Source organism: Camelina sativa, chromosome 2, assembly GCF_030686135.1.
Source record: "Camelina sativa cultivar CO46 ecotype springtype chromosome 2, ASM3068613v1".
NCBI lineage: Eukaryota > Viridiplantae > Streptophyta > Magnoliopsida > Brassicales > Brassicaceae > Camelina > Camelina sativa.
In genome coordinates this window covers 24,643,697-24,670,667 of record NC_141881.1, presented here as the reverse complement: position 1 = coordinate 24,670,667, position 26,971 = coordinate 24,643,697, and the positions used below count along the sequence as shown (strand labels likewise).

General features: G+C 36.4%; 8 protein-coding genes, 1 long non-coding RNA gene and 1 other non-coding gene across 16 annotated transcripts; 5 read left to right on the top strand and 5 right to left on the bottom strand.

The window, feature by feature from the left end:
* Positions 1–3,823: 3,823 nt before the first annotated feature.
* LOC104731918 (kinesin-like protein KIN-12F) lies at positions 3,824–7,266 on the top strand. Its single transcript, XM_010451429.2, has 7 exons — positions 3,824–4,348; positions 4,458–4,547; positions 4,651–5,484; positions 5,581–5,679; positions 5,765–5,806; positions 5,908–6,678; positions 6,769–7,266. The coding sequence occupies exons 1-7, from the start codon at positions 4,055–4,057 to the stop codon at positions 7,063–7,065; spliced, it is 2,427 nt and encodes an 808-aa protein (XP_010449731.1). The 5' UTR covers positions 3,824–4,054; the 3' UTR covers positions 7,066–7,266.
* Positions 7,267–7,341: 75 nt separating this feature from the next.
* Positions 7,342–8,819, top strand: LOC104731907 (mitochondrial import inner membrane translocase subunit TIM22-3). 2 transcript variants are annotated; one of them, XM_087488967.1, is made up of 5 exons: positions 7,342–7,629; positions 7,955–8,019; positions 8,112–8,184; positions 8,285–8,338; positions 8,424–8,819. In XM_087488967.1, exons 1-5 carry the CDS (start codon positions 7,443–7,445, stop codon positions 8,672–8,674), a joined length of 630 nt encoding a protein of 209 aa, XP_087345093.1. In that variant the 5' UTR covers positions 7,342–7,442; the 3' UTR covers positions 8,675–8,819. The 2 variants fall into 2 exon arrangements, with proteins under 2 accessions (XP_087345093.1, XP_087345096.1); XM_087488970.1 differs by having other exon boundaries at positions 7,430–7,629; positions 7,955–8,005.
* A 915-nt stretch (positions 8,820–9,734) lies between these two features.
* Positions 9,735–9,807, top strand: TRNAA-AGC (transfer RNA alanine (anticodon AGC)). The gene has a single exon. It is a non-coding gene; the product is annotated as a tRNA-Ala (tRNA).
* A 154-nt stretch (positions 9,808–9,961) lies between these two features.
* On the bottom strand, positions 9,962–12,457 carry LOC104731892 (beta-1,2-xylosyltransferase). 2 transcript variants are annotated; one of them, XM_010451412.2, is made up of 4 exons: positions 12,158–12,449; positions 11,479–12,032; positions 11,075–11,224; positions 9,962–10,904 (listed from the first exon to the last, which is right to left on the bottom strand). In XM_010451412.2, the coding sequence occupies exons 2-4, from the start codon at positions 11,881–11,883 to the stop codon at positions 10,152–10,154; spliced, it is 1,308 nt and encodes a 435-aa protein (XP_010449714.1). In that variant the 5' UTR covers positions 11,884–12,032; positions 12,158–12,449; the 3' UTR covers positions 9,962–10,151. The 2 variants fall into 2 exon arrangements, with proteins under 2 accessions (XP_010449714.1, XP_010449706.1); XM_010451404.2 differs by having other exon boundaries at positions 11,479–12,457.
* A 126-nt stretch (positions 12,458–12,583) lies between these two features.
* Positions 12,584–15,800, top strand: LOC104731884 (protein GAMETE EXPRESSED 1-like). The gene is made up of 7 exons (XM_010451393.2): positions 12,584–12,691; positions 13,352–13,908; positions 14,002–14,589; positions 14,668–14,794; positions 14,875–15,061; positions 15,155–15,299; positions 15,395–15,800. The coding sequence occupies exons 2-7, from the start codon at positions 13,424–13,426 to the stop codon at positions 15,654–15,656; spliced, it is 1,794 nt and encodes a 597-aa protein (XP_010449695.1). The 5' UTR covers positions 12,584–12,691; positions 13,352–13,423; the 3' UTR covers positions 15,657–15,800.
* Positions 14,770–15,286, bottom strand: LOC147949164 (uncharacterized). The gene is made up of 2 exons (XR_015582476.1): positions 15,168–15,286; positions 14,770–14,996 (listed from the first exon to the last, which is right to left on the bottom strand). It is a non-coding gene; the product is annotated as an uncharacterized LOC147949164 (long non-coding RNA).
* A 654-nt stretch (positions 15,801–16,454) lies between the features above and the next one.
* Positions 16,455–20,748, bottom strand: LOC104731872 (glycerophosphodiester phosphodiesterase GDPDL4). Its single transcript, XM_087488909.1, has 9 exons — positions 20,220–20,748; positions 19,662–19,955; positions 19,346–19,461; positions 18,758–19,256; positions 18,604–18,642; positions 18,214–18,498; positions 17,684–17,829; positions 17,102–17,588; positions 16,455–17,016 (listed from the first exon to the last, which is right to left on the bottom strand). The coding sequence occupies exons 1-9, from the start codon at positions 20,359–20,361 to the stop codon at positions 16,721–16,723; spliced, it is 2,304 nt and encodes a 767-aa protein (XP_087345035.1). The 5' UTR covers positions 20,362–20,748; the 3' UTR covers positions 16,455–16,720.
* An 818-nt stretch (positions 20,749–21,566) lies between these two features.
* LOC104731826 (sodium/hydrogen exchanger 4) lies at positions 21,567–26,894 on the top strand. 5 transcript variants are annotated; one of them, XM_087488937.1, is made up of 17 exons: positions 21,567–21,917; positions 22,011–22,129; positions 22,229–22,326; positions 22,416–22,475; positions 22,567–22,613; positions 22,696–22,890; positions 22,973–23,019; positions 23,144–23,210; positions 23,349–23,449; positions 23,533–23,634; positions 23,789–23,933; positions 24,058–24,120; positions 24,213–24,296; positions 24,397–24,696; positions 24,868–25,177; positions 25,270–25,556; positions 26,113–26,894. In XM_087488937.1, the coding sequence occupies exons 1-14, from the start codon at positions 21,750–21,752 to the stop codon at positions 24,694–24,696; spliced, it is 1,596 nt and encodes a 531-aa protein (XP_087345063.1). In that variant the 5' UTR covers positions 21,567–21,749; the 3' UTR covers positions 24,868–25,177; positions 25,270–25,556; positions 26,113–26,894. The 5 variants fall into 5 exon arrangements, with proteins under 5 accessions (XP_087345063.1, XP_010449615.1, XP_087345072.1 ...); XM_010451313.3 differs by having other exon boundaries at positions 25,267–25,556; XM_087488946.1 differs by having other exon boundaries at positions 21,588–21,917; positions 25,090–25,177; positions 25,267–25,556.
* On the bottom strand, positions 24,961–25,738 carry LOC104731847 (putative lipid-transfer protein DIR1). Its single transcript, XM_010451344.3, has 2 exons — positions 25,255–25,738; positions 24,961–25,146 (listed from the first exon to the last, which is right to left on the bottom strand). The coding sequence occupies exons 1-2, from the start codon at positions 25,610–25,612 to the stop codon at positions 25,133–25,135; spliced, it is 372 nt and encodes a 123-aa protein (XP_010449646.2). The 5' UTR covers positions 25,613–25,738; the 3' UTR covers positions 24,961–25,132.
* On the bottom strand, positions 26,143–26,756 carry LOC104731863 (putative lipid-transfer protein DIR1). The gene is made up of 2 exons (XM_010451362.3): positions 26,447–26,756; positions 26,143–26,351 (listed from the first exon to the last, which is right to left on the bottom strand). Exons 1-2 carry the CDS (start codon positions 26,754–26,756, stop codon positions 26,347–26,349), a joined length of 315 nt encoding a protein of 104 aa, XP_010449664.1. The 3' UTR covers positions 26,143–26,346.
* Positions 26,895–26,971: the final 77 nt, after the last annotated feature.

Sequence of the window (26,971 nt, the reverse complement as noted above, 5' to 3'; positions counted from 1 at the left end):
TTTACTCATTACAAATTTACAACCATTAGTTCAATATTCTCAGTTAGGATCACTTTGTCATAACAATTTTTTTTAATTGTACCTCTTTACCATAATTCTTCATAAAATATTTTATATTTATAATACTTTAAACAATATGCTTTAGAAAGTTGCATCTATTTTACATAATATTTTTGTTATAAGTTTTCATTTTGGTAGTTGTGTTTTTAATAACACAGTTTATGTTTAATGTTCATGTATTCAAACTATTTTGTTACATTCAAATAATTTCATAATGTATAATTTTAAATTTTAAATTTAATTTTTTTTCTTCTAAAATACTTCCCCCGCGACACCATGGGGGTATGAGTCCTAGTATTGTTAATGTGGTTCTTACATTAATTGTGTCATCACCAGCAATACAAGCCCCATGTCTAGTTTTGTTGTTCAATAGGTTCATCATGCTATAGACCTATATAAATGGAAGAAAAAAATCACAAAATTGTTAATGATTGTAACAATTTAATTATTAATAACCTAACTAATTTGTTCAAATGATTAGTAACAACAATCTGTTACATTGACGTCAAATAGGAACTTAAGAATTGGAACAGATTGTTGCATTAATTTGTTGGATTTTTTTTTTAAAGTATTATTCAATCATGAGTCAAAATCCAAAAGAATGAAAGAAAAAGAAAGTATTCCCTTATCATTGACGTCTAACCTTATGAATCCAATGTCCCAAAAATTAAATCAGCAAATGAGAGTTTGTGCATTACTAATAGGAGGGAAATATTATCTAAAGTCACGTTCTTAGAAAAAGCATACGACGTGTTGACAAAAAAAAGAAGCATACGACAAAAATATAAAGAAAGAAGGAAATTGTTCAAAGGTAAATGAATAATGCTATAACTAATAGTTCTTAAAATTTCCAACAATGTGTTTCTGATAGTGTTTCCACGATTAAGTCAAGGTTTATTATTTTTTTTTTTTACCGCATAATTGTGAATAGGAAACTCGATCTTTTGTGTTGATCAACGCGGCAAAAACCATTAAATTATCACCATTTGGTTGTTAAAATCATATTTGGGCATGTAGCAATACGTAAATACGTTCATATATTTGGAGAGAGAGAGAGAGAGACTGACGTTAATTAGGGCTATGAGAAGGAGAAGAGGCAGTGTCTTCAAGATCATGATGACGACCAAAAGGAACCTCTCTATTTCTTGTCCTCTTGATGTCCATGGAATAATTATTAGACCCTTCTTTGGTTAGACACGTGGAGGGTCTTCTTAGTGGCCACGAACGACGCTGCGTCGGAGATGGAGGAAGAGCTACAATCTCCGACGTGCACTACAGTTGAAGAAGCCTCGAAGAAATCCTCAAAGTACATAGTCCAGCACTCCAGCTACTTTCCTCCGGGGTTTGGTCGCCTGCAAAACGCCGTTGTTTCATGTTTGCTCATAGTGAAAGCATTGTTCATTGAACTCTCCATGATTAATTCGGAAGAGAAAAGGGGAAAAAGAAGAAGCAGAGAGTTTTCTTTGTGTGGTTAGTTGGTTTGTAATTTGGTGGCAACAGATGAAACATGCGTGAGGGTGTGTATTATTTACAGTACATAGCTGAGGTTTCGAAAAATTATGTTTTTTATAAGCTTAGAGAAATATATAATGAATCAAATCAAATTAGTATTATAAATAATTGTTTTCTGTCTTACAAATTAATTTTATTTTGCTGTCAATGATGGCTTGGAATCTTGGTTTGTGGGGTCGCTTTATCTGTTCTTTTCTCTATTTGGTTGGAATAAAAGTTGGTTTGAAATGTTCAAACCATTTTACTTATGTGATTCTACAAATTAAAACATAAATATGAATTTGTATATAAATAGTTAATTATAAAAGTTTGAGTTATGCAAATGTACCTGATTTTATGAATAGTGTTTCTTAAAATTTCTTAATTAAGTTTTTTTGTTGGGTGCAAAATTCTTAATTAAGTATATGACAAATAGAATGGTCAAAATATAAAGAAATTAAATGATTTCAAAATTTTGTGATTGAATCGTTTTACAGTATTTGCAATTCTTCCCGATAATTTATTTTGTAGTTATACATTTATGCTAATTTTTGTTGAAATTATTTTTTTCTAGGTTTTTATAAACCAATATGTAATATGTTATGCAATACAGTCGTTGTTGGTGTTTTCAGATGCAGGGATATCTAAGGTTACATGATTCTCAAAATCACGAAACGAAGATATCAGAATCGAATCACAATCAACACGTAAACAAAGTATTCAGAGTCGATGAGCTAAACTTTTTAGCCAAAAAACACACCAAACAAAGAAATCGGAGGCTCCAAACCAAACAAAAATGTTTATGTACAAAAGTTTTAAGTATATAAAATCTGAATTATTCATACTAAAAAAATGGGTCAGATATTTGTTTAATGACTTATAAAAACAAATACAGTAGTAAAATATATTATTATTGTCCTGTGAAAGTAGTGATTAATATGTTTAATTATTATAAAGTCCCTCATATTTGAAGTGTGCACATTGATGGATAAAAAAAGTTAGGATAAATGATAGGACTAAATTAAATTATAATGAAATAGTATAGTATATATACTACTATTGAGACGAGAACAAGCCCAATGTTCCGTTTTATCACATTTAAATAGAATATTGTATCATAATTAATGATATCTATTTTATACAAATTACTATTTAAAGTCATAGAATATTCAAAATGAATTACTATTTAATAATAACAAGAGCGATGAGTATATCCTGTACAAAATAGTGGTGCAAATTGTTTTACATTTGAATGAACACAAATAAAATGAATAAAACCTCCAACCAACTTGGATCATCTAATATTTAACGTGAACATGGAATAATATATCAAACGTTTATACAATAAAATTATAATGTTGGATGAATCATATTTTGGTAGATAATTTAGCTGGCAAACACTTAAATCATCTAAAACTTTCATCTATTCTATAAAATTAAACATAAGCATGTTACCAAATACATATTTATTTGCAAATACTCTTAGATATTTACTAAATATTAAATTTTAAAAATAAAAAAGTGAAATTAAACTGTAATCATTTTTCTTTAACCATATAAAGTTATAAATAATATATTATTTTCTTAAGAAAATGAGTGGATATGATGAATGCATGAGTACACAAACTAAAGTTAGATTTGATTTATAATATATAAAAGTGTGATTTTTTTTTTTGAAGAGATGTGTAGAACCCACAAGAAAGCTAAAATAATAAAAAAGATCCCAAAAGTGCTGATTTTTTTTCTTTTAATTATATTTTTATATATTGTCATTTATTTATTTTATTTTTTTTGAGAAAGGATATTGTCATTTATTCATGTGTAAATTAAATATCATTTATTTTTCTTTTGCTTTTATTCAAACTCTAATTGCAAACATTATAACATAAGGGAAAAATGTCACTATCATCTCGATGCCTACCTCACTTTCCTTTTAGTTGCTTAAAATCTTATATTCCATTTATTAACGTACAAAACAACTTTTCTCCCAATCCCAAATTATTGTTTAATTATTCTCTCCACAAAAAAAATTCTCATCTATCAACAAAAAAAAAAACCAAAAAATCAACTAATTACAAACTTGTAATCATAAAAATCGTTATTACATTATTGAAATTAAACTGAAAGTAAATTGATTTGCTCTGTATACGAATGGTAATTTTGTTTGGGTCGACATGAACGGGTATAATAAACCCATTTACACCCATTAAAAAGCCCAACACTTGAAGCCCATTTCTAAGTGCATATCGTCGTGACTCGTAGACACGTTATTGCTCTTTTGTATTTTTCCTTTCTTTTTGAAACTCCCAACGGTCGAATCAAACATTCAAAAAATAAAAACTACCTTTATCTCTCTCTCTCTCACAACACATAACGTTCAAATCCTCTCTCTCTCTCTCTCTCTCTCTCTCTCTCTCTCTCTCTCTCTCTCTATCTCTGTCTCTGTTTCTAAAATCTAAAAATCTCTTTTTTTTTCTCTCTCTCAATCTCTGTTACGAAAACGATGAAGTCGTCACCAGCGAAGATCGGAGAGAATCGTTTCTTGGGAAACATATCGACTTCTTCAATCCGAAACTTGCTTCCCAGATCCATCTCTGCGAAACAGAAATCGATTCAAAACTCAGATTCAAAGAGTTTCAGATCCAACGACGAGAACGCTCCTCCTTGTGACCCTAACATACAGACGACTAATCATCATCTCAACAACAACTATGATCTTCAATTGAAGAAAAAATCGCCTCAGAAAGTGTTGTTCTCCTCTGCGACTCATCAGATTCTCACTGAAGAATCTACTCAGGTAGTAGATCCAATGAGCTTTATCTATAAATTAGGTTTCTAATTCGAGTTTGATACATCTCAGATCTAGTTACAGTCACTGAGTTTTCAATTTGAATTATATATAACAGCTTGAAGCGAAGAGCGTACTCGTCGCTAGAACTAACGAGATTACAGAGGAAGATGATGACTCATTGGGTGACCAAATTCGTGGACTAAAGGTTTCTTCTTTTTGTCATACATATATTGGTTGCGTTTTTTGTTTGTTGTGTGGTGTGTTTACATAACGGTGTTTGTGTATTATGTTGATTTTGTGGTTTATAGGAGGATTTAATAAGAACCAAGTCTGATGGAAGCAAAGGTGGCTACTTTGTGAGGGAGAGTTTGAGTCAATTGAGAAACAGCATCAACAAGTCTTCTTTAGTCATGTCGTGTGCTAACAACAACAAACAAGGTTCAGAAAAGGAAACAATGTATGAAGCTGATGATGATGAGGACGATGGTGATGTAATGGAACTGAGTAAACATATCAACAAGTTTCACAGTTACTGTGATTCTTCTGATAACTTGAGGGATTCTCTTCAATCCTCATTCGCAAGTGCTTCAGGCTGTGAAGCTGAGTCAATGAGTGGAGATGAGATTTCCTCTGTTGATAAACACAAAGATTGTGCCTTGTCTCATTCTGTTCCAAACACTGTGGGAAATGGGATCTCAATCAGTTTACCGCATCAGACACGTATCCTTGAAGAGCCACCATTGTCAGAATCACCAAAGATCAGGAATTTTAGGAAAAGCGTGGCTGCGTCGACTAAGTTTCAGGCAACTCCTAGGAGTGTAAACGAGATCTCAGACATTGGAAACAAAAACGTCCAACAGTTTGGTCCTTCTATGTCTTCCAAGAAGCATTTAAGTCCTACCGATTCTCTAGCTGCAAGTCTCCAGAGAGGACTGCACATTATAGATTGTCACCAACGGAGCTCGCTGTCAAACAGATCTTCTGTTTCCTTCTCCTTTGGCCATCTCTCTCTGAAGCCTTGCGATGAAAGTGATAATCTTAGTGCTTCGGTTAAACTGTTACAGGAAGATAGACCAAAAGAAGGTGGATCTTCGATTCTCCTATGTCTTTCTTGCAGACAGAAACTTGACCAAGAAGCTGAAGTATGTCTAGAAACCCTCAGATGCATTTTTATTCCACTCACTTCAGTTTCTTTAGTTGGCTAATTCGTTTTGACTACTTATATGTTTTATTATCAGGGAGGATATAAGGCAATAGAAGAAGCTTGCGTGGACGAGAAGCATCTCAAGAACATGTGTGTGGAGCAGGCTACCAAAATTGAGCAGCTAACTAGTCTGGTAACTATCTTATTATAAACCTATGATGAGAGACTATAAAGTTGAATATAAGTTTCCTGACAATTTGTTTTATTCAATTCTTCAGTTAGACCAATACAAAAAGAACACTGTGCAGGAGTCAAGTAAGGTAAGCCAACGAGTTAACATTTCAAAGAAACAAGCAACATTAGTAAACTGTTTGCAAGACATGGGTGATAAACTTTAGCTATGCTTTATCTGTTTGTGCAGCTAATGAAATCCGATGATGGAGAAGATGAGAGAGAGGTCGTGAAGGAAACATATGAGACAAACCAAAGTAGTGAAGGGTTTGGGAAAGTAAGGATTGATCTCAGTGAAAAGGAAGCTCTTTTAAAGGAGATTTCAGAGCTCAAAAGCAAGCTGCAGCCTACAAAATCAACTGATAATCTGAGATCCTCTTTGCTGTTACGGTCTTTTCAAATGAGGAAGAGCACTGACTTTACCAAGAACACTGAGAACAACAACGATGTGCTAGAAGAAGAACGTGAAAGGTGGACAGAAATGGAGAGTGAATGGATCTCTTTAACAGATGATCTAAGGATAGATATCGATAACCATCGTAGACACGCAGAGGATCTAGAGATAGAGCTCAGAAAGGAGAAAATGGCGACAGAGGAGTTGAATGATGCTATTAGTAGAGCTATGCTTGGTCACAGTAGGCTCATCGAGCAGTACACAGAACTGCAGGAGAACTATGATGAATTAGCTGAGAGGCATAGCGTGACGATGGCAGGAATCGTAGATGTGAAGAAAGCAGCAGCTAAAGCTGCTTTGAAAGGTCGCCATGGGAAGCGTTTTGCAAAAGCTTTTTCAGCTGAGCTTACTGCCATAAGAGCAGAGAAGGAGAAAGAAAGAGAGTTCTTGAAAAAGGAGAACAAGGCCCTTAAAATTCAGCTGCGAGATACTGTTGAAGCTGTCCAAGCTGCTGGAGAATTACTTGTCAGACTCCGAGAAGCTGAGCAAGCTGTTCAATCCTCTGAGGTAACTTTCATTTTCACCAACTAAAAGAGACTTAGATTTTGCATTGTGAATTCTAACATGCTGAGTGATACCTAAAACATATAATTGCAGGAACGTTTCAGCTCAATAGAAGAAGAGAATGACAAGTTGAAGAATCAAATGGAGAAGTTAAAGAGTAAGCACAAAACAGAAATGAGCACAATGAAGCAATACCTAGCAGAAACCAAATTACCAGGGTCAGCATTAAAGACATGGTTCAAGGAGAATGAGCAAGAGGTGGAAGAAGAAGAACATGTAACATCATCAGAACACAGAACCGGAGTGGTGAGCTATGACGATTATACAGACGATCAGGCATGGAGAGCTGAGTTTGGAGCCATATATCAAGACCATGACGACCATTACTGATTTGATCATTTCATTCCAAGAACAAAAACTTGATTTTAACCATGACCTACCTTGGGTCATTTCATCTTTTTTTTTATGTTGCCTTTAAAAACCCCAAATCGTTTTGTTATTCTTGTTGTTGTCTTTACATCTTCCATTACTACTGTATGGCATGTAATCAGTTTCTCTGTGTAATCTCAGTATAATTCATTGTCTTCTCAAGATGTTTGCATCCATCATTGTCAATTCTTTTAGTGGGCTATTCTTAATTGAACAAGCGGGCCAAATTTGAGGCCCATAAACTAGAAGAAGACAAAACAAAAATCTGTTTTTTTTTTTGGTTTGAAGATTAGGTAGTAAACGCAAAAGTTGTATCTTTTTTTTTGTTTTCATCAGCTATGGCGGCCGAGGATTCTTCAAACGCGAGTTTTGATTCCGATTCAAAGACTAACAATGAAGCTAATGATGTTAGTACTAATCATGACACTTCAAAAGCATTAGTAATCCCTTCTCCGGCCGTTTGTCTCGTACGTTTCGCCGGAGATGCAGCTAGCGGCGCCGTCATGGGCTCTGTATTTGGATATGGTTGGTGATGCTTTCAATTTCTCTTTCAGTTATCTCCGTTGTTTATAAATTAAGACTCTTTACAATCGTTAGGTGTTGGTAGATTAAAAAGTTGATGGATTCGGTTCGGTTTAACGACTTTGCTTTTGAAGTTTCTAGTAAAGTCTTAGATCTTTCAAGTTTCTGTTTTGACTTCATTGGTGTAGCTTTTATAGGAACAGAGCATTTCCTTCCTCAAGTTAGGTTTCCTTTAGTGTTTTGACGACTGGAGAATCAGTATTATGTGCTTGTTTTGTAAGATGGAACCATACATATATATCTAACAGATATAAGTTGGGGGTTTCAGGTGGTGGATTGTTTAAGAAGAAAGGGTTTAAAGGATCATTTGTGGATGCGGGTCAGTCTGCAAAGGTGCTTTACATCTTATGATATGATTATTGTTTCCTGTAAGCTAATCTATTTTCCAAAGGCAACTGAATAAAGTTGTTGTGGTTTCTTGTTAGACTTTTGCGATTTTGTCTGGAGTACACAGTTTAGTTGTTTGTCTTCTCAAGAAAATACGAGGGAAAGATGATGGTGAGACTGTTTTCTAATACTACTCCCTCTTATCTGTTCTCACTCCTACAACTTGTAGCATGACTTTTGCTTATATGTTTGAATATCTTCTATTCTGCAGCCATAAATGTTGGAGTTGCTGGGTGCTGTACTGGCCTTGCTCTTAGTTTCCCTGGTAATAACTTAATTGGTATCCCCTCATTATCATGTGCTTTGGCCGAGCTAACAACTAGAATTCTCTATGATCAATGTGTTTGCAGGTACACCACAAGCAATGCTACAGAGCTGTGTCACTTTTGGTGCTTTCTCTTTCATCCTTGAAGGACTCAACAAAAGGCAAACGGCTTTGGCTCACTCTGTCTCGTTAAGACATCAAACAAAAAGTCTCCATCATGATTTACCGCTCTCCTTGGCTCTCCCGATCCCTAATGAAGTCAAAGGAGCTTTCTCTTCTTTTTGCAACTCCTTAACGAAACCAAAGAAGCTCGAATTATTTCCTCGTGCTCGTTGATTTTTTTTTTCCTACTTTTTCTTTCTTCTGCTTTTTGTTGCATGAGAGCCAATGAGAAAAGAGTTGTACCTTTATTTGTTTTCATAACTTCTAGGACTAAAAGTCCAGAACTAATTTTGAAAATATTAGTTGAAATTTCGCAATCTTTTATTGCGTGTCGCCTCTAAATGGTAATTGATCATTGGCATTTTAAGCATTAGATATTTTAGTGGGTCTAATAGAATTTCATATTTTTGTATGATATTAGTAGGTGAACTTAAGTTAATTTTAGCGTGGTTTTTGTTTGTATTTGATTTTTTTTTAGTATGTGAACTTGAGTTGTAAACAGAATTTGAGTTGAAATAATAATGAAATAAATTTGGGGTTTAGTTGATTGATTTAATCTTGTGTACCAAACGATTTTTACACTAGTTAATTATTATGAAGGATTTGGCGTTATACATTTTTCATTGACCACAAGTCGTGGTGATAACTGATAAGTGTGAAAGGCAGATGCAGTAACAAATCAATTTTTTTTCCATTTTCTAAATGGTATAGGTATTGTATGATACATGATCCAGATTTGAGAAAATAGCTTCTATAAGTGATTAAATCAAACCAAATCTTTTTAGCCTCTTTATAAACAATCCTTTGGTTCTAAGTTCTAACCAAAGTGATTTGGAGAAGAACCGTAACTAATAACACAAAACCATGGTGGATGGTTTCACTTTCTTTCTCTCCCATCATCATCATTATAATCATCATGACATAGACATTACACATTATCATCATCATGACTTGTTCCCTTTTTCTTGCTGACTTGCGTTCTAAGGCTTGATTGATGATACTCCGACTAGTGGATAGGACAAATCTTAAATGAATCTATCTACGCATAAGCTTTTTAAAGACATTTAAGGTATTCTTTTGTCTCATTTTAAAATCTCTCTTAATTTGTTTTACATAATTCCTGTAATGATTATAGTAATATGTTTAGCTAATTATAACCAAAGATTCACATAACATTTGAAGAATTGCTCGTTTTTATTTTAGTTATAGTTAATAAGTGAGATAAAAATCAAATGGGGATGTAGCTCAGATGGTAGAGCGCTCGCTTAGCATGCGAGAGGTACGGGGATCGATACCCCGCATCTCCATCCTTTTTTCACTTTATTCTTTTTTGACTTTTATTTTCGTTTCCATTTGATCCGAGTGTCTAACATTGCTGAGAAACACTTCTGTATTCTTCCCTTCATTCCTTTTTATATATTTTAAATGAATATGCAAAAATGATTTTTTAAAAAAGGAGAATTTTTGAAATAGTAATTATAAATAACCATTAGAAAGACTGTTTAGTACAAAAAGCAAAGCTAATTTACAGAGAACTTGACATCATTAACCCATCTAAAAAAATTGATACAAAGAAAAGTGTCAAAATATCCCAAACTCACCGGTCAGCAGAGGTTCGAACTCACACAGTCACTATCCCGAATTCATGTTTTTAGCAGCCAAGGCTCTTCATGATCTCCTTTAGCTTCTCAATCACAGCAGTTGGATCTGCTCGTGAGTTCGCCAGATGCATCGCGTGATACTCTAAACCTTTCCACTTAGCTATAAGCTCGAAATGAGGTCTCTGAAACTCGACGCTTATAATCTCAAATATCGTTGTGTTTGGTGTCGCAGACACAATGTGAGTTAGCCCTGCTCCGTGAGCTCCTATGATCACTGAAGCGTCTTGGATGGCTCGGACTTGATCTTTCATCGACATGTGTGCAAACAAGCCATTCACAAGATTAATCCCGCATTTGGTCAGACCGGTGGAGCCAGACGCGACCCAATGGTGCAACGAGTCAAACACTTCTTCCTCGTTGATGAGCCGAGACTGGACTTTCCCGCCGTGACGAGGATGGGCTAAGTAATCTTCACGGCGGACAAAGAGAACATTATGAACAGAGGATGATGATGAAGATGGCGGTCTTTCTGATGAGCGGTGCCTGTTGACAGGAAACCCAAAAGCTGCTCTGATCATTTCGCCAAACTCTGATATCCTCGCGGTCCTTTTATCATCCGGATTTTGCCAAAGATTTTGAGCTGATTCCCCCTTGCAATCTATATCTCCGGTCAAGCCCTTGAAAAGCGCGGTTTCATATCCCAGCGGTGAAAGAATCGCATGGCGGAAACAAACCGGTTTGGTGAAATTCTTAGCGTATCTGATTCCGGAAAACAAAGCTGTCCATGTTTCTTCTAGCTGTGTCTGCAAAAAATTCACAACATGGACATGAAACTCCTACTAAATTCGTTTTCATTCAGTAAAGCCACAAACACACAAAAGATCCATGTCCTAAAACCAAGAGCAACTGCAAGTCTAAAGATAGTAAACTGGACTTTCACTACTCATGACCATGGAAAAGAAGAAGAGCATACCGTGCAGTGTCCATCAACAAAAACAACGTGTGGTCGATTAGGCAAACCGGTGACTCTAGAGGAAACATAAGCGCTATACCAATCTGTCACGGTATGGAAGAGATTTGCGTACTCAAATCGAGTAATAAGCAAGGTTGGTTCCTCCACCCACTGAGGCCAACCAAAACCAAACAAAATATCAATCAGCATGACACTTAAATATGTTATGTTTTAAAGAATCTCATAAACCACAACCTGATATGAACCAGTGAAAAAGCTTAATTCTCATATTGTCAATCCAATCACAGTAAGATTTCATAAAGAACTTTCCAATTATGCAATGTTCACCAAAACACAATCTAAGACATGTTAACTAATAGATTCTACCAAGAGAGACCAATGAGTAAAAAAAGATGTGAACAAACCTCTTCACAAACGAAATCATTGGTATCAACAGCACGAATCGAAGCAACCAAACCCCTCATTGTATGTCTACCAATACCACCTTCTTGAACATATTCATTCAGCAACTCATCATTCACCAGCCGCCGAGAAACCACATCATTACCTCCTCCTCCTCCTCCACCAATACGACGATGTCTCTTAAAACCTAACCGTGAAGAAACCTCTTCCGCCACCTCAAATGCACCATCACGAAACTCAGGAAGCTCCTCCTCCTCTTTCCTCCCCATAACTTCCTCTAACCTCTCACCTCCTTTAGACATAACAATCCGATCCGGAACCATTCTCAGATTCCTCCCTTCGCAAATCGAACTCTGTAACGTCTCGCTATAGAAACATCGGAACCAGCTTCCTTCTCCTCCAATCATCGTCGGCTTAAGGAAGTCAACTCTCTTGGTAAATCCATTCCCGAAATAGCCTTCGCAAGAGCGAGTTGGTAGATTCCTTTGCGGCGGCGTCCATGGGAGGTAAGAAGGTAAGATCGGCCACGGTTTCTGAATCTCGGACTGATTACTCACTGAAACGTGAAATCGCACCAAAGATATATGAGGATTCGGCTGCTCCGATGAAGAAGAAGACGACGAGGATGAGTGAAAAACGAAGTAGATGATGAGAAAAAAAGAGTTGAGAAGTAACATGTACAAAAAAATCTTCAGAATCTTCGGATTCCGTTTACTCATCGTCTCCTTGATTTGCGGTTTTGAAGAGAAGAGAGTGAGAAAATTTTTGAAAAACCTCTTTTCTATTTTTAGATTTCCATCGATTTCTTCTGACTCGATTCTGAAGTCAAATCAATCAACGGTGAAAGGTATAGATTCAGGTGAGACTTCATCGACTGTTTCACCGGCAAGTTGCTGGAATTAAAAAAAAAAAAGGTGAAGATGATGAAATCGGAATTTTGTGAGTGTGGAGAATTTATTAAAGCAGAAGCTTCAATTCCATTCATTGCTCTTCTGACTAAAATAAAAACCAAGATCCAAATTAAACCGAACCGGACCAAAATTAAATTAAAATCAAACCGGGGAAGTAAACCAAACGTTCGCGAAACGTTTCCATCTTTTTGTCAAAAGAACCTGTTCATGTTACCTTTTTAATATCCTTCTTCTCACTTTCATCTTAATCACCGACTTAAACAAAACAGAACTAGAAAAAATCTGCAAATTCTTCTGTTTTCTGGTAAGCATTGGTTTTTTTTTTTGTCACTAATCCTTTAATTACTTGCTAAACCGTTTAGAATCATGTCGTAAGGTTGTATCTGTTAAAAGTTGAAATTGCGTCTTTCGTGTTTATTTTGGTACTTGATTGTTTTGACAAGTCTCTGTTATGAAATTGAGTGACAAAAGAGGTTGAGAGTCTTCTCTTATTCATAGTAACATAACTATTTTTAGATTTTTTTTTTGTTTTTCATTATGCTTTTTTGTTCTCTCCCAATATCGACTCTGAATTTGACCTTGGTCATGTGATTTTCTTGTTCTCTTTTACGATATTATTTCTTAAGAAATTTTGTGTTGTTGGTTTATCTTTATTGATACGATTTTTAACTTATAAGTGCATGTATTAATCTCAGAAAACGAAAAACAAAGTGGATACAGAGATTTTTCCTTATTTTAGAAAGATTTTTTTTGAAATACTTTGAATGAAGATTTTAATAAATGTGTTTTATTTTCTTCTTTTTTTGAATCTGCAATTTGATTCGTTAAAAAGATAAATTTCCATTTATATAATGGGGAGTTCAAGGGGTTTCCTTTTCTTGCGCTCCAAGTTTTTCTTATATATATATGTATTCACAACTCTTGTAACGTAATAATCTTCTCTCTCTCTTTTGTTATTTTGTAGGTGATCGGATCACACATCTCCTACAGAAGAAGAAGATCAGAAGAGAAAGAACAAAAAAAAAAACTCGATTAAATGGATCGTTTGAGTAAAAGTTTTCTTCTGTTTCTATTGATTTTACTTTTAGATTCTCCATTGACATGCCAGAGTTGGGGATGGTTCTCTTCTTCTTCATCGGAAAACACAGACTCTTCTTCTTATTCTCGGTCGTCTCATCAGAGATCCAACCCCGAGTTCTCCATTGAAGTTTTCAGTGACCAGAAGGCGGTTCGAGTCCTTGAAGATGCTAAAAACAAGCTTGTTGGTCCAAACAGTTGCTGGCAAAATGCTTATAGGTACCTCTTCTCTGGCTGCAAAGAAACAATTGCCACAGAAGAAAAGAGAAAGAGGTTTGCTTGGCATTTAAGCGACTGCTTTCTTAAAGACTCTGGGAGACAGGCTTTTCCAACTTGTAGTGATGATTCAACAATGATGAGTTGCCTCAAGAAGCTTAATGATCATGAACATAAGATCTATCTCGAGTTCATGCTTGAGACCAACACCATCTGCCAACAATTACAGTAAGATAACTCTCTCAAATATGAGATTTTATTATTACTTTTGATTTGCGAATTGCATTCTTAATATGCTTCTTTTTTTTTTTTGTATGGCAGGAGTTACGCGTTCAAGAACGAGATAGAGAGACTTGTGAATGAGCTGAAGAGTTCAGCTCAGAATACAGAAGATAAATTGGATATCTTGGAGAATAAATCTGATTCTTTAATGAAGAGCTCGAGCTTGATTCATGATTCTCTAGGGTCAATAGATGCTCGAGTTCAAAACGTGGCTCATGTGACAAACACCATAGAAACTCGTATGAGTGGACTGTCTCAACAAACTGCAGAAATATATCAAGAACAAAAGAGTATTGCAGAGTCACAGATGGAGCTAATGAACGGTCAAGTGAAGATGAAAGAGACGTTGAAAGATGGAATGGAGATGTTCAATGATGCGTACACTAACATCCAGGAAGGAGTTGATAAGTTGAAAAGCGATACAAAGCAGATTGAAGGGGAAATAAGTGTACTTGGAGATAACCTATCAACTAGAATGAATGATTTGAAGAGTAAAACCGATGACATTGGAGTTAAGACTGGTAGCTCGTTGGATAAACAACAGAAGCTTTTAGATGGCCAGTCCGTGGCACTTGATGGTATTCAATTTCTTACTCGGTTTCAGTCTGAGGCACTGCAAGAGAGCAGGTAAGTTTCAAATACATCAGAACAGTTTTAAATTCAAAGGCAAGACTCTTTTTTCTAACTTTTGCTGCAACTTTGTAGGAATACGTTGGAACGGTTGAAGGAATTTAGTCAAGAGCAGCAGGAAGATCTTGCAAAGCGGCAAGAAAAGCTTCAGGAGGTTCATGATCATCTGTATGAAAATTCAAAATCAATGTTGGAAGCTCAGGTCAGTCCTCTAAACGTTTACACAATATATCAAGCACATAAATCAATCTTTTATTCTTAAAAATCTGTTTTTTTTTGCAGGTAGCTTTTGAGGCAAAACAAGCAAACATGTTTGTGGCTCTGGATAAGTTATTTGCTTTGCACAATGCCATGCTTCTGGAATCCCGAGTGATTAAAGCCTTCTTCATCTACTTCTTATCCATCTTTGTTATTTACATGTTCACAAGCACAAAACAAACTTACATCATAAGGCCAAGGCTTTACATTGGTAAGTATCATATTCTAAATCTCTTTCCTCATACTATATTTATAACAATGGAATACATTCGTTTAACAGACCCTTTTCATTTGGCTGATACAGGTTTGTGCGTTACCTTAGCATCAGAAGTGGCAAGTTTACGCTACGTGAATGATGCAGAGCGTCAAGCATGGATTATAAACCTTTTGAGGTCTTTATTCGCTGTTCTTGCATCAGCTCAGCTTCTTCATTCTGTTTTCACATACAGGTATGACTAATTAAAATGCTAGAAAAACACTATATGTTTTGAACAAACCAAAAACTCAGAAACTGATCTTATACTCCTCTTGTCTGAATTTGCAGGGACTATGACGTACTAAACCACCAGATCTTGTTAGGATTAGTTGACAAAGTTAATAACATGGTAAGCAAGAGAGAGATCTCGTGGGATGAAGAAGATACAGAGAGCGAAGTAGACTGGACATCTTGGATCGATACAGATCTAACTGATGATGATGAAAATCTTGGAGATTGTGATTTCCAAATCCCACAAGTGATTAAGAACAAACCGGATATTACTTCTTCGACGATGACTGGAAGAGTGTATAACTTGCGTCCGCGGTAGACGGCAGCAAAGTCTTTTGACACTATATAATTGTATGATGTTGTGTTGTAATCTTGTAATAATGTATCTTACATGCCTTGACTACTACTTTAGCTACAAAGATGCATAGATATATATATATATATATGTGAGTTTGAACTTGTAGAGAAGGTTTTGCAGTTTCCCAATCCCATCTTTATTGCTCCATATCAATCAATCCAAAAAACAACATTGTTATCCACTAGTAAGCAGCATTACAAAATTCGATTTTAGCATCATTACTCAATGCAACTCTTCATCTGTATACTAATAATGTATTCCTTAATTATTGCAGTAATCACCGAAATTATCTAATTTAATCCAAATACATACATCAAACCCTAGAATGAAACCATGAATAGTCTCAATTGAAACCGAGATTCACATCCTTGGCTTACTTGTTAATCGATGGACGAATCAGATCAAGCGTGCTTGAAGAGCTTCATGCTAAGCCAATGGAAGTACACATCAACCATTATAACAGGTAGAGTCAAAGGAACCAAGAAACAGTAGTAGTGCTTATCATTCGACGCCATGGCTATTGCAAAGACGAATCCGAAGAAGGAAACAGAACCAATGATCACGAAGAAACATCCCCAGAAGATCTCCGTCTTCATCGGAGGATCTCAAGATATATGTTGAATTAGTTTTAATTTGTCTCACGTCATTAGTGTTTTAGACTAAAAAAAGCCTAATCATTACTTTTATGTCCGTTTATGTTTTAGTGTGTGTGTGATGATGTGCTGAAAGAACATAAAGGTCTCATAAATACTACAATGGTAACACACACGAAAAGAGTTTTTTTAAGAACGTTACAGTGAATAATGTTACAACAGCAAAAGGAACCCCCCAATCATACAAATATACGTCCAAGAGTTTTTAAATTAACAAAGATAAAGGAAGAATATGAACAAACAAAACCCCAACAGAAACTCATCACTTTAAAGAATCCCCAAGAACTGTTAGGAGGAAGAAAAAAAGTTATGAGGACTGAGTCAAACCTCACAAAGAAAATCCTAGCGGTGCGGGTGATCTGATCAATGTGATCACATAAGTAGAAGGGAGGCGAGAAGCGTAGCAAGTGCAGAGAGGAGAAGAGATAGAGTGACTCGGGTTTGTCCGTTGGGAGCTTTTTCACCTGTTGTTTGAGGTCCAGTGGTGGTGGTTGGGGCTCTAGCTGTAACCGGAGGTAATGGTGGTTCGATGACATCAGCATCTGTGAAAACTGGGTTTGGTGCTTCGGCTGGAGGCAAAGAAGCAGGACTTACGATGGTTAAGAGGCCACCAGGCTGAACTGGGATCATGTAAGGAGGCGGGTCTTTGCGGGTCAAGCACGTGTTTCCTGAGAAAGAACATCAAAAACAATCAAGATTTCTAAAAACGTTATGAAAAAACTTTTCATGCCATTCTTTTGGTTTTCACTTTACTTTTGTATCTTGCGGCTGTGAGAGGGAACTCAGTGATGACTCCATCGACACCAGCTCCAGTAACATGCGAGTTTATCTCTACGGTTGCATCAGAGAAGAAATCATATGGTTGAGAAACAAACTCATTCCGGAACACTTCAACATAAACGGGAAGCTTAAGCTTCTGTAGCCTTTCAACTAGATTGGTTTGTCCAGTGGTGAAACTTGCGCTGCTTGGGAAAACTGATGTTTTTCCGATAACAACAGCGTCTGCAAATTTCTTAATGTCTTCTATTGCAGAGTCGAGGATATCGCTAATGGCTTCTTCCACTTTGTATACTGTCTCATACCGGCTCTGTTTCTTGAAGTCAACCAAGACTGAACTGTTAGTTGACTGAATCATAACTCTTGTGGTTGTTGTCTTGTTGCTGTAACCAGCTTCCGTGAGTGAATCGAGAATTGCTTTAACAGCGTCCAGCCCTTGCTTCTCTCGCAGGTATGATGCATTCTGAAGCCAACAAATCATAATCGTTGTAACCATTGAGGAAGATCATGTTTATGCTAATAAATCGATAAAAGTCTAAAAGTGATTGTAGAACTTACCTCCACGCTGATCAAAACACCGACGAGAGTGCTTGAGTTCTTTGCCAAGTTCAAGAAATCAGAAAGTGAGACAAGCTTCCCGGAACTTCTCTCCCTTGGATTCCGAAACAAGTTGAAGTCCTTGTTGTAGGGATTTTCAATGGCAGCTGCAGACAGATGGGGAAAGAGCATATTCAATGACATCTAAAAGATAAGACTGGTTTTTGATATATGCATATACATCTACAAATAATAACAGACAGATTATATTTTTATTATCAAGGGACATATGAAGTTGCAACAAAACACTAGAAGACGAATAATAATCTGTTGCGGACACCCTAAAAGAAGTATTGTGCAGCTAAATCGGTTATCCTAACATCACTTTTGGAGCTTCTCTCTTCCCTTAATTATCATCATCAGGTCTAATAGGAGCATAAGTGCTCAAACATGAAAGGAAGGTTTCAAGGATCTACCAGACCAACACACTGCCTAGAGTGAGAATGCCAAAAGAAAAAGACAGTCTTAGAAAAAAAATGAGGAAAGCTTACGTCTCAAAGTCTGAATCTCAGACCATGCCAGACTAAAGCTGTATATTCCAGCAAGTGATTTGAGCTCAGGAACAGTTGCAGAACGGTTTCTGAAAGGACTTTGGACAACGTTCGTGCTCTCCCCAAGATCAATTGAACTTAAGCAAAACGGAATCCCGTCTGATGACATTTGAAGAGAACAATTTATAACATCAGCACCATCTTTGATAGCCTTTGAATAGGCCAAGTCAGTACAGCCAGGGTAGTCTCCACTTGCTCCATTTTTGGATATAACAAGAAAATCCACTGTGACATGAACCATATAGAAGATGAAAAAAAGTATACCGTTGGTTATTGTGACATGGTAGTAATAATGTAGCCAGTAAACACACATATGAACAACTCACATACCTTGTGTTGAAGCATTAGTTCCAAGATGGGAGAAGCAGTCTGAGGAATAAGAAAAGTGAAGAATGGTTTAACTTGAGTGGTTGTACTTTCTCTAGTAGTACTAGAACATATATATGATACGTAGATGTGATGAAGAAGAAAGGGATCTACTTACCAACAGCCGAAGATGCGGTTAGTGGAAAATCAGATACCAAGCCATCCACGGAGAAATCCCCATTGTCCACGAACGATAAGTACTCAGCCAATGGGTCAAAACTGTAGTTGTATGCAATATCAAAATCGTTTGCAAAACCTGACGCATATACTTCTAATCCTGCTTTGTGAGCATCTTGAACAACAGATGTATGGGGAAGCAAGTATTGGCTTTCAACCGGCCATATGTAAGACTTGGGAACAAGAATTCCCGAAGCAAAAGTCTTGATGAAAGTTAGGTTTCCCGCAAGAGATCCATAGGTTTGGTTGGTTGACACCTCAACATCATCTTTCTCAAGAAAACGGAACACAAACTTTGGCCCCTTGCGTCCAAAACGGCTACCAATATTCCGAAAGAAATTCACCTCAGGGGAAGAGAGATAGTTAACAGTCACAGTTTTGGTAGCTGATAGCAGAAAGCTGCTTATGCTCAAATTGTGTTGCGCATAGAATGCATCGTGCTGAATAAAGACAAGCCATGTTAAAGTGAGCTGAGATTTAAAACTGCAACAAAAAGAGCAAGAAACTTACTACTGACATAAGAATTTACCTGAACATTTAACCAAAAACTCTGGAGTTTTAACTGCGTAGCTATATCTTGAACTGTTGATATCGTGTAACCGTTTCCATCAAATGCATCTGAGCGTGACATTATTCCTCGGATCACTGCACAGGTGAAAATACAAGAAAGTTACAACAGTACAACTTAATGAACAACAGCAAGCAAATCTAACTATACTCAACTCAAATTCAGTCTTTATATATATATTGGAACAGATGTGTAGAGCTAGAATCCAATAGTCCAAGAGACTAGAATGTACACTCAAGATCAAAAAGATGCACTGAGAGTGAGACGTTGAACTTACAGAAAACGCTTTTGAGATCCTTCAAAGTGAAATCAATGGTGAACCAATCTTGAGTAGGGACTCCATTAAGCAAGTAAGAATTTTTCCTTTTAGGGTAAACTACTTGGATATTGGAAGCATTCATCATTTTCACATCAGGGAAGCAAATCCCAATAGCATCTTTAGTTAGTTGCAAATCACACCAAAGAACAGCATCAGGCACACTAGTCTGCCCTACGAAACTGTAAGCATCGAGACTTGAATCTGGCAACAACCCAGAAAACCCACCACGAGCAATGATACGAGGAGCATCTCCTACAAAAGATGCCAAATCAAGAAAAGATTCAATAACAGAACCAAAATAGCTAAAAACCCTGAAACAAAAAACAAACACAGTATATGTTCATAAAGCTTCGATTTTTCTAAAGATGAAGCTAAAAAAAAAACCCCAAATTTGAAGAATCAAAGTGAGTGAGTGACAAAGGAAACACCTTTATGTTCTGTTTTCATCAATTCACAGTAAAAGGTATTGAAGAAAAAAAAGAGAATAGAAGGAGATGAAGATAGAAGAGAACGAACCAGAGAGTGTCTGCCATGGACTTTTAGATCTTTGAGCAACGAGTTGAGTAGAGAGTAGCAACTGGATCAAAAGAAGAGCTAAAAGTAGAAACTTTGAAGGTTGTAAACCATGCATTGCTGGATGGTCTCGCATGTATGTCATATCGATATACCAGAGTTGTCCCGGCGGCGACTTCACCAACTTCGACCAAACGAGATTTACTCAGAGAGAGAGAGAGAGAGAGAGAGAGCTTTCTTTTTTGGTTTCTGGGATTCGAATTTATATATTATGAATTTATGATCGTTGATTATTTTTAAAAAGGGAAAACAAAAAGACCTTTATTGTACTTTTTTCATTTTTTTTTGACATGTTCACTTGACAAGAACATATCAACTTAAATTGTGTGTTTTTACTTTTTAGTAATAAATCTCTAATTAGCCAAAAAAAAAAATAACTAGAATTATGTTTTCTTATTAGGGAAATATAGATGTCTTGATGTCTTCATTCAGACAGAAAATATTTGGGAGTGATAAAACTTTGAGGTTTCTCTTTTTTTTTTAAAAGAGAGAGTTTAAACTCCATACGCAACTATTTAATATATATTTTTTAAAATTATACTTCACGATTTTACATTAGAGAATATTTTCTTTTTTTGATTAAAGTTGTAGAAAGTAGAAAAAGAAAAAAAAAAGTTGTAGAAAGCAGAAACCAGTAATTAAGCATAATTTTCTGGAATTTTTTTAAAAAATTAAATAAAAGAAATGCGGTTAACATTAAATACTACGGCCTACTTTATTTTTTTCCATTATAAACGACCTACTACTTATTTCCAAAACCAGCTATAAACAACAAGCATGTATGTACACACTATATACAATGCATGTAATATTGCGATACACCTGTGTCAACTTTTGTGTTGTAATAACATATTAAAAAAATATATGGATATGAGGCCAAAGTTATATGTAAATATTATAGCTAATGACTGTTTCTTTTTTTTCTTGGTTGGTTTGGTGCTGATGGCGGTGGAATCGATTGAAACTAAAGGATAGGTTCCAACAAGATTCACACGTGGCATGTGGCCATATTGGTCACTGAGTCATGTACTTACATCATCCAAACGCGCTAAACGAAACGGTCACATTCTGCTGCCGTGCTTTGTCTTAACCAGTCTTGGATGTAGCAAAACTATAGACGGTTTAGTTATACAATAAACTTGAAGATTGTCGTGAGTTGTGAATCGCAGCAAGAATAGTTCTGTACTTTAAAAAAAAAAAAAAGAAAAAAAAAATTATTAAAATTTACTTTTGGGCCTTAAAAGCCCACGGTGCCGTATAATTCCAAAAAGCCTCACGTTTACTCAGTCTGGTGACACTAGGAAACACGCCACGTGTCTTTCGTCTCCTCGCCACCTGTAACCACCGCCTTCTTCATCGCAGTTCAAATCTCTCACTTCACACACTCTCTCTCTGTCTCTCTCTATCGTTCTTTGTGCCTTGTTTTGGTTTTGCGATTGGGTTTTTTGTTAACGAACGAAGTTTTGTGAAAAAATGGGTGTTGGAATTACAGAGTTTTTATGGAAGAATGAGCTAGCAGCTGAACATCCTCAGGTGATACCAATCTCAGTCTTCATAGCTATTCTCTGTCTCTGTTTAGTTATCGGCCACTTGCTTGAAGAGAATCGATGGGTCAATGAATCCATTACCGCCATTTTAGTCGTAAGTTTTTCTTATTAAAAAAATTGGTCTTGGGGTTACACAAAGTTTTGAGCTTTTTCGGATTTATCAGATTGTGTTTTGTTGTATAACCAGGGAGCAGTATCAGGAACAGTGATTTTGCTTATTAGTAAAGGAAAAAGTTCTCACATTTTGGTGTTTGATGAAGAACTCTTCTTCATTTACCTTCTTCCTCCTATTATTTTCAATGCTGGGTAAAGCAAGCTGCTAGCTTACTCTCGTTTTGAGTTACTATCTTGTGTTGATGGAGAGACTGAGTGATGATTTTTTTATTATATGGGTTTGTGGGGCAGATTCCAAGTCAAGAAAAAGAAGTTTTTTCACAACTTTTTAACCATCATGTCCTTTGGGGTGATTGGTGTTTTCATCTCTACTGTCATTATTTCCTTTGGTAAAAAAATTTAATCTTTGTATGACTTGACCATGTGTTTTCAGATTTTTTGCCTTCTGAGTTGTTAACAATTTTATAATCTGAACCAGGGACTTGGTGGCTGTTTCCCAAGTTGGGATTTAAGGGGTTGAGTGCTAGAGACTATCTAGGTGACATTTCTCACTAAACTATGTTTTCTTTTCATCGTTTGGTTATTACTGGCCAGTTTATTAGAGTGAATGATTTCTTGTCTTGATTCAGCCATTGGAACGATCTTCTCGTCCACTGATACTGTTTGCACTCTACAGGTTCTTGATTTAAAAGATTATTTGTCTTACCACTCCTTTTAGAACTTGTTTATGTTTTAACATTGCATCTTAACTTTTACAGATTCTTCATCAAGATGAAACACCATTGCTATACAGTTTAGTCTTTGGAGAAGGAGTGGTGAATGATGCAACTTCAGTTGTACTGTTCAATGCCGTGCAAAAGATTCACTTTGAAAGCCTCAACGGTTGGACTGCTCTGCAAGTGTTTGGAAATTTTTTGTACCTCTTCTCCACTAGCACAATTCTCGGAATTGCTGTAAGCTATTGAGTAGGCATATATATTTTTACTCTGTTTGAAGTATATCATGAGTTTTCTTAGAAACGTGATTGTCTTGCAGGTGGGGCTAATAACAGCTTTTGTCCTTAAAACCTTGTATTTTGGAAGGTAAAAGTACACTAAACTTGCAAATTTGTCATCTCAGCCTTAAGTTGATTGCTGTCAATAAGTTAAGTTGCATGCTTCAAATGTGCCTGTATATTGATCTCGTTAACTATATGGTTGCTAACAGACATTCAACAACACGCGAACTGGCCATCATGGTTCTAATGGCTTACCTTTCATATATGTTGGCTGAGGTAATACTCCATTACTGTAATAAGCAATCAGTTAAACCCAGCTTGAATCAAAGACTCGTCTCATATTTTTTAAGTGTTCATTTGGAATTTGAATGCAGCATTTTTATGTTTTAGCTCTATGTTCTTGTTCTCTTGCAGCTCTTCTCATTAAGCGGAATTCTCACTGTTTTCTTCTGTGGTGTTTTAATGTCGCATTATGCATCATATAATGTGACAGAGAGTTCAAGAATCACTTCCAGGCAATGTTTCAGACAATTATTGATATCTCTGAAGTCTCGATGCAGAAATCACTTTTGTCTGAATGTTCATCTCTATTTTTCAGGCATGTTTTTGCGATGATGTCCTTTATTGCGGAGACATTCATATTTTTGTATGTTGGAACAGATGCTCTTGATGTTACAAAGTGGAAGACAAGCAGCTTAAGGTATAGCGTTTAGGACGTTCTGTCAAAACAAAACACAGCATTATGATATGAACCTTGTATATTTCTTCTATCATGTTTCTTAAGCTGTGGTGATGACATGAAAGAGCTAAAATCTCTTCCTTATGAAGACATAACATAAATCATCTTCTTGCAGTGTTGGGGGTACTCTGGGTGTCTCTAGTGTCATAACCGCATTCGTATTACTTGGACGAGCAGCATTTGTGTTCCCGCTCTCAGTCTTAACAAATTTCATGAATAGACACACTGAAAGAAACGAGTCTATCACATTTAAGCACCAGGTTTAGCCTTTGTTTCTTTCAGCTATATTATCAGAAGCACAACAGCTCGGCTCAAAATCTTAAGTATATGATCTGAGAATGGCAAAGTGTCTGTTGTGAAGTTCGCTCTTTGTATACTTTATAGGTGATCATTTGGTGGGCGGGGCTTATGCGGGGTGCTGTCTCAATCGCTCTGGCTTTCAAGCAGGTTTTTTCTTTTTGCACATTCATAGATTTCTTTTACATTATATTGGTAAAATTTCCATTATATCTCATTTTGGTATATGTTTGATGTGCAAGTTCACATACTCCGGAGTTACGTTGGATCCTGTGAATGCTGCCATGGTCACCAACACCACTATTGTTGTCCTCTTTACCACACTGGTAAAACAAATACAACTTCCTTTCCTTAGTATATGGCCCTGCTCAAAGTTTTCTACCAGCGTAAAGATCAAAAGAATTTCTTTTTCATGTAACGAAACAGGTCTTTGGTTTCCTCACAAAGCCACTTGTGAACTATCTGCTTCCTCATGATGCAAGTCACAACAACACGGGAAATAGAGGTAAACGCACTGAGCCAGGTTCCCCGAAGGAAGATGCGACACTTCCTCTTCTTTCGTTTGACGAGTCCGCTTCCACAAACTTCAATAGAGCTAAAGATAGTATCTCCCTTCTGATGGAACAACCTGTCTACACCATCCACCGCTACTGGAGAAAGTTCGATGACAAATACATGAGGCCTATCTTCGGTGGACCTCGTCGAGAAAACCAACCAGAATGCTAGGTATACCCTCTATTATTACCACAAGTTACTACTCAAATATAGTTATGTAATTTGCAGCAAAAGCACCTCGGCTGATCAAGAATGTGTAACCGGATTTATAAGTACATCCGGGCAGAGGTGCTTACAATATTCATCATGATAAGCGAATGATTCTCTGTTTTTGTTTTGCAGAATAGTCATGAGATCTCCGCGGGAAGGACATGATGAGTTTAGTTTTTTTTGGATAATCAAGAAAGTAGGATAGTCAATGTAGCTATAAGACAATATTTTAACGTTTTCGTTAATGTATATGGTTCTTCTATATACATAAAGTGATTAAAGATCATTGCAAGTCTGTGATTTATTTGGATCAGAACTTTAAAGATACATTGTAAATAAGAGACTTCAGATCAGTTGCAGGACAAGATCAAGCAAACTCAGACGGTCTATCTCCTACTCAGTTCTTTGAAGCTGCGTTTACAGAAAGAAGAACAAAATAAACGTAAGTCTTTCTTTACTTAATATCCGGATCCTACTAATCTACCAGTTTCTAATAGTTCCATGGTACTTTGATTTTACCTTGGCAAGCAGCAGGGATTGTTGTAACGCCACATTTGCTCAGAAGAGCCTGTACTTTAGACGGGTATACCCCTAAAACGGGGAGGTAAGACTTGGATCTGCAAATGCATTCCAAGTTGGCTGCTTGGAGGACTAGACAGCATTCTTTGCCTGGAGACGGCGGGTTGTCTCCAGTGACGGCTGGACGGCATTTCTCCAAATAATTTGCGTTGATGTTACATGCTGGAATGCTCGTAGGTTTTTCCATCAGTACCAAGGCAGACAAAACTATTGCAAGAGCTGCAAATTTCAGAAAGGATCTGGTATTATTCTTATCCATTCTCTCTTTATGTCTACCTCTCTCTTGACTAATAACCATGGAACCCTTAAATTTAAGAAGCTTTTTATAAACAAATTAATGCTAAGGTGGAAGCTAGAAAGATTGTATGATATGGGTTGAAGAGTTCTCTAGTCTTTTGTAGTCAAGTCGTTTTTTGAGTTGAAATTGTAGTTAAGTCGTCTTTTGAGTGGAAGCTAGCGTATGATATGGGTTGAATACTCTCTAGTCTTTTGTAGTAAGTCGTCCTTTTAAGTTGAAAGGGTCAGCAATTGCAAACAGACACATGTGGGATCTTATGGTAATTATTGTTGTCATTTTTTTTTTGCTCTCTACATTGCTAGAAATGATTAAGACAACATTAATTTAGATTTATAAAGTAAATGTTAAGATGCTATCATATTGTGCACAGTCCTTTTCCAAATATTGTCGACTACAAACGCGTCCTTGTTTTGTTATTTTGTCAAATGTATGGCCTTTTCTCAATGAAAACATTGAATGATTTTACATTTCTTGACAATTATATTGTGGGTTCTTTGCAGGGAATAGGCATAAGGAGACAAGTTTCTAGATAATCAAGAAAGTAGAAAGTACTTTATTCTTTTCATAATACAGTATGTAGTAATATAGAACATAGTTTATCTATGTAATAGAGAAGGTGATTTGAGAACTTATTCGAATCAGAACAGCACATGACATATTGTAGCTTAGAGACTTCAGGGTAAGACAGAGTCGCTTAGAGACTTCAGAGCAAGACAGAGTCTGAGCTCAGTTCCTCAAGCTGCGTGTTACAAAAGGGACAACAAAACAAACGTAAGATTCCCTCTCTTTTAACAGAAAGAACAGTAAAATCTTGCGGTTACTCTGATTGCTTACCTGAGAAACATGAGGGAGGACTGTTTATACCACACTTGGCTAGAAGAGGCCTGACCTTAGATGGGTTAATCCCGAAACTGGAGAGATAAGGCTTGTACGGGCAAAGGCATTGTAGATTAACGGATCTGGCCACTGCACAGCAGTCCGGTCCAGGAGCTGGAGGGTTGTTTCCAGAGACGGCTGCACGGCATTTCTCCAAGTCGTTCGTGTCGATGTTGCAAATGGGAATGCTTGTAGCTTCTTTCACTATTGTTAAAACTATCGCGAGAACAGCAAATTGCAAGAGGATTATGGTGTTGTTCTTACCCATTCTCTCTTTTTCTTATCTTCACTCCCTCTCAACTCTATTGTGATTTGTGAAACTCTCAAATGTAGTGAGCTTATTATATAGCAACGTTAACGTTAAGTGTGAGCTAGTAAAAGCGTGGAGTCACGGGTTTTTTTTTCAGCCAAGTTGCTGTATGAGTTAAACGTGTACACAAACAGACAAATGTGGGAGACTTTTGGTGAAATATAGGTCTGATG